Genomic DNA, 11,712 nt, shown 5'->3' on the forward strand with positions numbered 1-11,712 from the left:
TATGCCCTCAGTCAGGAGCAGGCCACACAGGATTTCATTTTGGGTAGGTTGCTAAAATTGTGAGACTAGATTAGATTCCCTACAGTGTGGAAACAGGCCCTCCGGCCCAACAAGTCCACACCAACCCTCCAAACAGTAATCCACACAGACTCATTTCCCTCTGACTAATGTACCTAACACTATGGGTAATTTAGCATGGCCAATGCAACTTTTGACTGTGGGAGGAAACCAGAGAAAACCCATGCAGATGCAGGGAGAACATGCAAACTCTACACAGTCACCTGAGGCTAGAATTGAACCTGGGACCCTGGTGCTGTGAGGCAACAGTGCTAACCACTGAGCCACTATGCCACTCCAAACTCGTGTATAGCTGTGCCTGACAAGTATGCACAGAATAGACAAAGCGTGATGTCAATCAGTGTGTAAAGCTGTTTTGACTCTAACAGGGTCATGTTGTGTCATTTCTGACATCACCATTCTAGCTAACCCTTTAACCTCACTCAGCTAAGCATCCATTCAGCAGCAGGAAAAACACCTCACCAGCATTAAATAAAGGGATCATCAACTAGTCTCAAGTTACTTACTGATCAATTTCTAATGGTTGTTGCCGAGCTAATAAGAAGTGTTGTGTGGAACTTGGGAGAAGTGGAATTATTTGGAATAATTAGAAGTGATGAAAAAAGATAGTCAAGGAATTCAATTTAAAAGAGGACCAATAATTCCAAAAAAAAGGATGTACTGATCTAAAATTATGGTGTGAAAAGATGCAGATGAATATTCAGATAACTAAAACTAGAGAAACTGCACTTTCTTAAGGATTTAAGCCTGCCAAAGGGCTGAAGGCAGTTATGGTTATAAGGAAAGGTAAAGGCATGATGGAGTTGCAGCTTAAAGATGATCATTTTAAATTTTGAGACTTCAGAGAGCTGAGGAAAGAGGCAAACTTTTTGTTTTAAGTGTGTACAATTACAGACAAAACCCTAATTTAAGCACTTGTAACAGATTTTAGGGGAGAAAGTCAAAATCTGCAAGAAGAATATGCAGATTTTCTGACTTTTTATCAAAGTTACACAATCAGTCTGTAAATTAACCTTAAACAACCAAATATTTTCTCGTAATCTGGGGAGGTGGTGGCTTAGTGTTAACATTACTGAATCATTAATCGAAAGTCCCAGGCTAATGTTCTGCATATATTAGTTTGAATCTCATTGGGGTTAAAAAAAAATCTGAAATTAAAAGTTAGTTTAATGGTAACCATATAACCATGATTGCAAATACCCACACGATTCATTGAAGTCCTTTAGGGAAGAAAATCTGCCTTCTTTACTTGGTCTGGCCTATTGTAGATTCACAGTAACATAGTTTACTCTTAATTGCTCTCTAAAAAGGTGTGATAAGTCATTTGGTCCAAGGTAATTAGGGATGGACAATAAGTGTTGCCTAAACCAACAATATCCTCATCCCATGGATGAATCAAAAACAGTTTGAAGAAGCAGTTTTCAGTTTGTCAACGATCATAAAATGAATGATTCTCTTTTCGGAGATTTCAAAAGCTACAATTTTCAGTTATGAACTATGCCTCCTGAAATATAGTTTTATCGCCATGAAGATTTATTACACATCCTAGTTGGCCAATTCATTAGTCTGTTACTGATTCATATGTACCCAACATTAGGTGGTCTGTTGTGGTTCTGTTCGCCAAGCTGGGAACTTGTGTTGCTGTCAGTTCAGAAATGTTCTTGAGGTATGGTAACGTGGCTAGTGGGTTGTGGTATTCCTCATTCCGTTGTCTTTCCCTTAGGCATCTGTTGATGAAATTGCAGGGGTATCCGTTTCTGGTGAATACATTGTAGAGGTGTTCTTCTTCCTCTTTTTGCAGTTCTGGTGTGCTGCAGAGAACACCAAACGGAAAATTCACCACAAAGGTATACAGGAAAACCACACACACAGACCAAAGTCCTGAACTATAAAAGCAACCACCCCAACACACACAAAAGAAGTTGCATCGAGACACTGTTCAAAAGGGCCACAACACACTGCAGTACACCAGAACTGCAAAAAGGAGAAGAAGAACACCTCTACAATGTATTCACCAAAAACGGATACCCCCGCAATTTCATCAACCGATGCCTAAGGGAAAGACAACGGAATGAGGACATGCCACAACCCAAAGGACTAGCCACACTACCATACATCAAGAATATTTCTGAATGGACAGCCAGACTACTACGACCACTAGGACTCATAACAGCACACAAACCAACAGTCACTCTCAGACAACAACTCACCGGGACAAAGGACCCGATACCCAGCATGAGCAAAACCAACGTAGTGTAAAAAATCCCATGCAAAGACTGCACAAAACATTACATAGGACAAACAAGAAGACAGCTAATGATCTGTATCCATGAACACCAACTAGCCACGAAACAACACGACCAGCTATCCTTAGTAGCCACACATGCAGATAACAAGCAACATGAGTTCGAGTGAGACAACACTACTATTATAGGACAAGCCAAACAGAGAACAGCCAGGGAATTCCTAGAGGCATGGCACTCATCCACAGATTCTATCAACAAACACATCGACCTGGACCCAATACACCGACCACTGCAGCGGACAGCTGGAACTGACAACCGGAAGCGGCAGAGACAAACCACTATAAATGCCAGAGGAAACATCACAGAAGCGCTTCACAGGAGGCTCCCAAGCACTGAGGATGTCACCTAGACAGGGGACGAAACGACTGCAACACAAATTCCCAGCTCAGTGAACAGAACCACAACAACGAGCACCTGAGCTACAAATCTTCTCACAAACTTTGAATTAGGTGGTCTTTTTAAAATTTTCATGTCACTATATCATTCTGATCAATGTTTACTCCTAATTTGTAAATATTCCATAGCTTTTTTACAAGTTAGCAAAATGAAGTATTATCACACGGGTCAGTTTATAAAATTATTGCTGGGACTTTTCCATAAGTCCTTAAATTTTTAAAAAATCCATATGTGGCTTTTTCTTAAATATTATTTCTTAAATATTTCTAAATAAGTGAATGAATAAGAGAATTGAGAACTGCATTTCAAATAAACAAATGAGAATTAAATCTGCATGTTGAAATTAATTGACAATGGAATGGAGGCAAGACAAATTCAATGCAACCTTGAGTTACAGGACAGAATAGTATACCGAGGAGGAAATCTGTATGAATATAATTTGACTCTGCATGACAAGTATTTTCGAGTTCAACTATAAGCTCAGTGTTGAAAAGAAGGGCCTGTCATCAAGTTGAGTTTAAAAATTTTTAGAAATTGTGAAAGAAGCACAAAACTTCTCCAACTTAAGTCTGGAAGAAGTTGTGAAAAGCAAATTTGAACCTCATTAAATTAAAAGAATTAAAATAATTAGCGTATATATCTTAACATATCATAAGTCTTGTTCACCTGAATAATTTTGGTCTGTATGCTCTTACAAGATAACTAAGAATGATCTCTCTTCCAGATGGTTGTTTGGTCATGAAACATGCATCTATTATGCATTTTGTGGTGTGTTATTTGGTATCTGCAGTCTTACTAACCTGACAGTATTGGGTGTCGTCTGCTGCATGAAGGTTTGTTACCCTGCATATGGTAAGTCCCAAATTTTTCCCTTTTCATTACTTAATTTTTTACAAGACATATTGAATTCCAAATGTAATTTTATAAATATTTGTAACTGTACATGAACCCTAGATTACTTGTTTTGCAGAAAACTACATAGAACTTACAACACAGATACACATTCCAATTAAGTACTCTCTGGCAATATTTATTTTCCACATGATACTCCTTCCACTCTGGTTCTCTGAATAATGTCTGTATATTTTTCTATTTCTTTCTTCCCCTCATGTACTTATTTATTTTCCTTTTAAGTACATCAATAATACTAAGCATGTTCAGACACTCTACAATAACACCTGTGTTAGTGCATTCCAATACAAATCACACAAGAATGCTACCAAATGGGTAACCAAATTCAAATAGGTTGACATATTCACAACATTAATGTTTGGCTGTTATAATAATCTAAACAATCTGGATCATCAAAGATAATTATTAGAAATTATGCATTGAACCTAAGTAATACTTTACCTAAATTAAGAATGACCCAGAAATTGCTGGAAAATGCTGTCATTTTATATCACTGCCATCATTTTGGACAATGAAGAGAAATTTCCTGGCAGGACAACTCCAAAACAATGTTACCTTAGGTCTCCCGATTGTGTATCATGCAATTGTAGATCATTAATGCAATCATTAATACAAATTAATCTCATCACAGTCAGTTAGGGCTCATAATTCGTGTTGTCAAAATTACATGATTTTATAGTCTAGATATGCCACTCAACTCTGGTGCCCAGTGAGAGAACTCTGAAACTTTGAATGCTTTTTTCCATAGCAGTAAATTATGCTTTGAAGTTTTAAATAGTAAATACCTTAAACTAAACAAAATCTTATCTTCCTTTTTCACTTCTTTTGCCCACCCTTAATCCATTTTCTTTCATTTCCTTTAATTCTTTTCCTGTAGTTTGACTCTCATTTCCACCATTCCCTTCTCTGTCCTTTTGTCTGTTTCTTGCTCTGACCTTACATTTAACAAGTACCTGGTTGCTTCATTATCAATTCATTTTGCCAGCAGGTTGTGGTACAAAATCGTAGGAACTGATGGGTGGAAGAAGAATTCTAACATTCTGGGCCGATGTTATAGTGTATAGCTACATGGAAGACAAAAGTAGATTTATTCCATTCTTCTTCCTTCCAAGACAGTATAGCAACCAGTTACTTGCATAAGTCTGGATTAGAGTGGTGCTGAAAAAGCACAGCAGGTCAGGCAGCATGCGAGGAGCAGGAAAATTGACGTTTTGGGTTTTTACCTAGTTATTTGCATAAGGCAGGCAATGTACTTTTTATGATAATTTGATAATTTGTTCTCAAGATTCTGCAATGATTTTGAAGCATTGCATCAGTAAAAGGAATGAAACAGGCTTGAGGAGTTAAATAATTCATTTCAATTCCACTTCTCAGGTTTTGCAAGGGCAGGCAAGTAGTTAAAATGGAGTGGGTGAAGTACTCACTATGTTCCCACTCCATTCCGATTATAAAAAGTTTTATCTTTCAGTGGTGTGCAACACTTTCCTGAGTGCAGCATGAGCCCTGTAATCTGTGCAAATTGGGTTTTCATTTTGTTGGATCTTAAAATCATCTTACCCTGGATATGAGTGGGTTGTCCATAGCAGCTTCAATCGAGCCTGAAAACTGAACCATTTTAAAACTACTTTGTGGGATCTAGAGGTGAAGGAACTTGCTGGGGTCCTTCATGCAGACAAGCACCTCATTATTGCACATAGTGTGCACACGGAAGTTGCATTTCCACTGGGCTGAGCATGCCATGCACCAGCATCATCCAGTAGAGATCAGAAAAATTTGAGGGTAAGTATATTGGAAAGGTCATAAAGTAAATAACAGTATTACTGGCTTAGAGTGAAGTAATCAGCAATTTTTTAATGGAAATGCTGTACAACTTCTCCAAAAGTGGAAAAGTTTACTAATTTGTTTACTAAGTTTACTAATCCTGCCTGTTGTCCCCTAACAATTACCTGCCTTAGATCAAAATATTATGCCACCATGTAAAAGACGTGAGGCCTGACGAGATTGTCTGAACTGGTTACCAGCCCTACTGTGTTGGTTATAGGGGTCAGCGTAAAAACTGTAGCATCTCCTTAGAGTAAAGCTGCTCGGGATCCGACTTAGCTTTTGATAAATGTTCTGAAATCAAACTTTTCTGAGGGTTGATGTAGTATTTGCATAATACATTCCTTGCCAAAGGCAAAAAGGTGGCAAACAGTCCACAACTGAATAAATTCTGTGTCATCTCTGATGGATTGGGTTTTGATTAATCTTTCCATGTGCTAAAGTGTTTTTGAGCTCCAGTAATTAGTACTTCCGGTTTGATTCTAATCAAATGTTCATATGTTTTTATTCTACAATAGGCAACAGATTTACATCAGAATATGCATATCTCCTAATGACGTTTACTTGGGCATATGCTTCCATATTTGCCATCTCCCCTCTTGCAAATTGGGGTCATTATGGACTGGAGCCTTATGGGACTGCTTGTTGCATAGATTGGAATGCACCAACTACAGATTCCAATGCAACGTCCTATATTGTAGCACTTTTTGTGTTTTGCTATGTCTTCCCATGTTGTATAATCATTACGTCATACACTCTCATCCTGTTAACAATAAAAGGATCAAGAAGAGCAGTGCAACAGCATGTATCTTCACAAACAACCTCTAGCAATGTTCACAATCTAATTGTAAAGGTAAGTCTGAAAATACTTTATGGTATTTTGAGTTACTTTATGGTGACAAGAGAACAACTTAGCTAGAAACTCATGACCTGTAGTAATTAAAGTCAATGTTAGATTGAGATGTGATGGGAGGGATTTAGGGCACGAGCTGTGCTCAGTATTGGCTCTTTTTTTTTACATGAAATGAAATGCTTGATGCATTGGGGAGCCTGCCAAAGAGCCTGCATATAATGTCGAAACAAATCATGGAGGAGCAAATTTTCATTGTTGCACAAGCAAAAACCATTCAATGACGTGGTGTTGCCATGTGAGCTTAGCCTGAGTTTATGTTTGCTCTCACCGATATAGAGAAGGAGTACCAGATACAGTAAACTAGGTTGGAGGAGAGGCATGTGAACCTCTGTCTCACCTGGAAGGACTGTTTGAGGCCATGGGATGGAGGTGAGAGGGATAGTGTGCCGGCAGGTTTTGCATCTTTTTCGGTTCCGGGGCAAGGTACTGGGGGGCTTGAGGGGCTTGGTGGGTAGAGTGGCACAGACCAAAGACTGGCAAAGGGAATGATCCTTGCGAAAAGCAGAGAGTGGTGGAGAGAGAGCGGTGTTCTTGGTGGTGAGGTCTAATTGGAGTTGGTGGAAGTTTTTAAGGATGAAGCATTAGATGTGGAAATTGGTGGGGTAGTAGGTGAAGTCAAGGAGGTGAGGGGGTGGTTTATAACAGTGGAGCAGGGAATGGAGGAGGTGCAGTGGAGGGCTGTCTGGATGAGAGAGAGGGGAAAAGCACTTTGTTCAAATTGGTGAACATCTGGGATGCTGGGAGTGGAATGTCTCCTCATGCATCCCAGATGTCCACCTATTTTGAACAATGTGCTTTTTCCCCTCTCTGTCATCCAGGCCGCCCCCACTGCACCTCCTCCATTCCCTATTCCACTGCTCGAAACCCCACCGCCTGCAAATGCAATAAAGACAGGGTCCACCTTGTCCTTATTTACCAACCCAACAGGCTCTTAAACCAGTACATCATCCTTAAACATTTCTGCCAACTCCAATTAGACCCCACCACCAAGAACATGTCCCTCTCCCCACCCACTTCTGCTTTCTGCAAGGACCGTTCCCTTCACCAATCCTTGGTTTGCACCACTCTCTATAACAACACCACCACCAACCCCCCCCACCCCTCCCCCCCCCCCCCCGCGCAAACCCCTAGGTAACTTTCCCTGCAACCATTAAAGATGCAAAACATGCTAGCACACCACCTCCTCACCTCCATCCAGGGCCCAAACAGTCCTTCTTGGTGAGACAGAGGTTCACCTGCCTCTCCTCCAACTTAGTTAACTGTATCTGATGCTCCCAATGTGGCCTTCTCTACATCAATGAGACCAACTGTAAACTCTGGGCACGTTTTGCTGAGCATCTCAGCCAGGCCCACAGGGGCCCACCTGACCTCCCAGTCACCTTTTAATTCTTCTTCCTACTCCCTTTCCAACCTGACCATCCTTGGCCTCCAAGGATGCAAACATTTCATCTTCTGCCCAGACAGCCTACAGCCTGGAGGACTCAACATTGAGTTCTCCAAATTGAAATAACCTCCCTTCCCATCCCCCCAAATCCCTTCCTAACCCCTCCCCCTCCTTCCATTTCTCTGATCGACCCTTCCTTCCAGCTACCAACCGGATTCATTCCTCCCATTGACCAACCAGGTCGTACCCTCAACTTATGTTCACCTATCCCTACCTAACCACCCCGCACGTCCCCAACTCAAAACCATCCTCCATTTCTCCCTTTATCTGCAGCTTCCCGCACACCCACTCCCAATCCTAAAGAAGGTTACACCTGAAACATTGAATTCTCCACCTCCCGATGCTATTTGGCTTGCTGTGTTCTTCCAGCCTTCTGCTTGTCTACCTTGGATTCCAGCATCAGCAGCTTTTTTGTCTCTAACCTTAAATCCTACTGCCCACCGAAGTGGGGTCACCCTAGTCAGCCCCGGCAACCGAACTCACCGGCAATCAATAAAATTCAGCTGGATGTTCCAGACTGTTGTAGGAGGTGAGCAATATGGTGCATGAAATATTATACTGAAGCAGTTGCTTGCTTTTTCTCCCCATCCAAGAAGGCTGCCTTCCTTGCCAGTTCCCCTTAAAAGATCAAAACAAGCTCTTTGATTTGAACAATGTGGTATGGTTTTGAAAATGTTATCAGGACCGGTCTGATTTTGACAACTATCTATTTATCATTAGATTAGATTCACTACAACGTGGAAACAGGCCCTTTGGCCCAACAAGTCCACACCGCCCCTCCGAAGAGAAACTCACTCCCCTACCCTATATTTACCCCTGACTAACACACCTAACACTGTGGGCAATTTAGAATGGCCAATTCATCTGACCTGCACACCTTTGGATTGTGGGAGGAAACCGGAGCAAACCCATGCAGACACAGGGAGAATGTGCAAACTCCACACAGACAGGCAGGAATCAAACCCATGATCCTGGTGCTGTGAGGCAGCAGTGCTAACCACTGAGCCATCGTGCCGCTGTGAATTAGTTCTCAATTGCCAAAGTTCTGTGACTATTGTACCAAGTTGGAATAAGATAGTTGCTTACTGAAGATTAGCTTGAAGATGTTAACACCAATCTTAAAGAAATATATTTCATTTTTGTCGCAATCATTATGATTGTGAAATAAAATCTGTGACTATTCACTTTTCATTATTTTACAGTTAAGTGTGGCTGTGTGCATTGGATTCTTAATAGCATGGACCCCGTATGCAATTACAGCAATGTGGGCAACATTTGGGAACAGTGACAAGGTTCCACCACTAGCGTTTGCTCTGTCTGCTATATTTGCAAAATCATCTACGTTACATAACCCAATTGTCCACCTGCTGTTTAAACCAAACTTCCGAAAATGTTTGAACAAAGACATGGCACATTTACTCAATCTGTGCAGCTGGCAGAATCAACCCTGCAACAGAGGATCAGACCTGTCTTTAAAGTCAGCTCGCGACCAGATCAAATTGAATTCTTGCAAGCCTCCAAGTAGATTTGTGGATCTGCAGGATGCCTACAATACATGCAGTAATACATTTGAAAGTTTCAGTAACCATTCAAAATCTCAGAGTCCAGGAGGATCTACATGTAGAGATGGCACTGATATTTCAAGTGATAACAGTACAACGCATAGTCACGTGAAAACCACTACCTTTGTGATGGTGACTACAAACATGACATCTTCAACTGGACATATTGAGGCAGCAATAGATAAACTGCCCATCAAGCTAGGGACTAATATAACACTAATATAAAATAGTGTTACTTTTTTTTGTCACTTTGAACAATGAAAGTGTTGTGCAGATCTACTTAGGTTGACAAAGCAGGTTTTAGTTTGGTAAAGATGTGTCCAAAAATCAAGAAATTACACAACTTATGTCATAAACATTGCTATTTTAGTACTATAATTCTGTGTATTTGTCTTAAGTTTGCAATGTGCTAACATCACAAAATTTCTATCTGAGGATTTGAACAGCCTTAAATAAGTAGGGATTGGAATTAGAATTAGCTGTATTGTCACATGTACTCACATGAGTGCAGCGAAATGTTTGCAAGTTGTTGCTTATGGTGTCATCTTAGGTACAAAGGTACCTAGGTACAGATTCCTGAGTACAAATTTTGAGGAAAAGAAATAGGAAACTAAATAAATAACAAGTCCAGCATTACAGACCTTCAAAAGTATAAATTCATAGTAATAAATTATAAAAGTAAAGAAATAAAACATTATGACCGTGTTAGTGTGGTTGTGTCTTAATATCACGCAGTATAATTGTCTACTTGCATGTAGAAATATGATTAATTTTCTGAATGATGCGTGAAATTATAACTTACAACAATAGATTGGTTGTTAGGGGATAGACGGGCGAAGTAGGGAATATTTAGGTTGGAACTACAAACCAGCTTCAGTGTGCCCACTTTCAGTTCTAACAATGTGGGATGAGCAACCAACTCATTCCAGTCAGGATTTTAATATTTTCTGATCACCCTGTTCAGTGATGTTACTACTCACATCTGGAACAGATGGGATTTGAACCTTGACCATAAATCATTATAAACTTACAGTTTACAGCTCTTTTATGCACGTTTCTGTTATTTTGTTGCATTAACAGGCAGTATGGTGGCGCAATGGTTAGCACTGCTGCCTCACCATGCCAAGAACCTGGGTTTGATTCCCACCTCAGACGACTGTGTATTTGAAGTTTGCACATTCTCCCCGTGTCTGTGTGGGTTTCCTCCGGGTGCTCCGGTTTCCTTCCACAATCCAAAGATGTGCAGGCCAGGTGAATTGCCCATGCTAAATTGACCCATAGTGTTAGGTGCATTAGTCAGGGGTAATGGATTCTCAAGTGAACATAGCACGAACAGCCAAGTTTCTGGTATTGAGACTGGCTCTAATGCAACGAAGGATATGCCGGCTTCCAAGAGATCAATTGTGTTAGGGGATTCTGTAGTCAGAAGTACAGACAGACATTTCTGTGGCCAGCAGAGAAAAAGCAGAACGGTGTGTTGTTTCCCTGGTGCCAGCATCAAGGATGTCTCAGAGAGGGTGCAGAATGTTCTCACGGGGGAGAGGGGCCAGCAGGAGGTCATTGTCCATATTGGAACTAACGATATAGGAAGCGAAAAGGTTGAGACTCTGAAGGGAGATTACAGAGAGTTAGGCAGAAATTTAAAAAGGATGTCCTCAAGGGTAGTAATATCTGGATTACTCCCAGTGCTACGAGCGAGTGAGGGCAGGAATAGGAGGATAGAGCAGATGAATGCATGGCTGAGGAGCTGGTGTATGGGAGGATTCACATTTTTGGACCATTGGAATCTCTTTTGGGGTAGAAGTGACCTGTACAGGAAGGACGGATTGCACCTAAATTGGAAGGGGACTAATATACTGGCAGGGAAATTTGCTAGAACTGCTTGGGAGGATTTAAACTAGTAAGGTGGGGGGGGGTGGGACCCAGGGAGATAGTGAGGAAAGAGATTGATCTGAGACGGGTACAGCTGAGAACAAAAGTGAGTCAAACAGTCAGGGCAGGCAGGGACAAGGTAGGACTAATAAATTAAACTGCATTTATTTCAATGCAAGGGAAGGCAGATGAACTCAGGGCATGGTTAAGAACATGGGACTGGGATATCATAGCAATTACAGAAACATGGCTTTGGGATGGGCAGGACTGGCAGCTTAATGTTCCAGGATACAAATGCGACAGGAAGGATAGAAAGGGAGGCAAGAGAGGAAGGGGAGTGGTATTTTTGATAAGGGATAGCATTGCAGCTGTACTGAGGGAGGATATTTCCTGAAATACACCCAGGGA

At 41.0% G+C, this 11,712-nt stretch overlaps 1 protein-coding gene across 1 annotated transcript in view; it reads left to right on the top strand.

Moving 5' to 3' along the window:
* Positions 1 to 9,723, top strand: part of LOC140462773 (opsin-5-like) — a 32,612-nt gene extending 22,889 nt beyond the window's left edge. Inside the window, exons 4-6 of the mRNA XM_072556042.1 lie at positions 3,505 to 3,632; positions 6,032 to 6,366; positions 9,073 to 9,723. Of these exons, the coding sequence (XP_072412143.1) occupies positions 3,505 to 3,632; positions 6,032 to 6,366; positions 9,073 to 9,657 (1,048 nt within the window). The 3' untranslated portion in view covers positions 9,658 to 9,723. The remainder of the gene's footprint in view (positions 1 to 3,504; positions 3,633 to 6,031; positions 6,367 to 9,072) is intronic.
* The last annotated feature ends 1,989 nt before the right edge of the window (positions 9,724 to 11,712 follow it).

Source organism: Chiloscyllium punctatum, chromosome 37, assembly GCF_047496795.1.
Source record: "Chiloscyllium punctatum isolate Juve2018m chromosome 37, sChiPun1.3, whole genome shotgun sequence".
Taxonomy (NCBI): domain Eukaryota; kingdom Metazoa; phylum Chordata; class Chondrichthyes; order Orectolobiformes; family Hemiscylliidae; genus Chiloscyllium; species Chiloscyllium punctatum.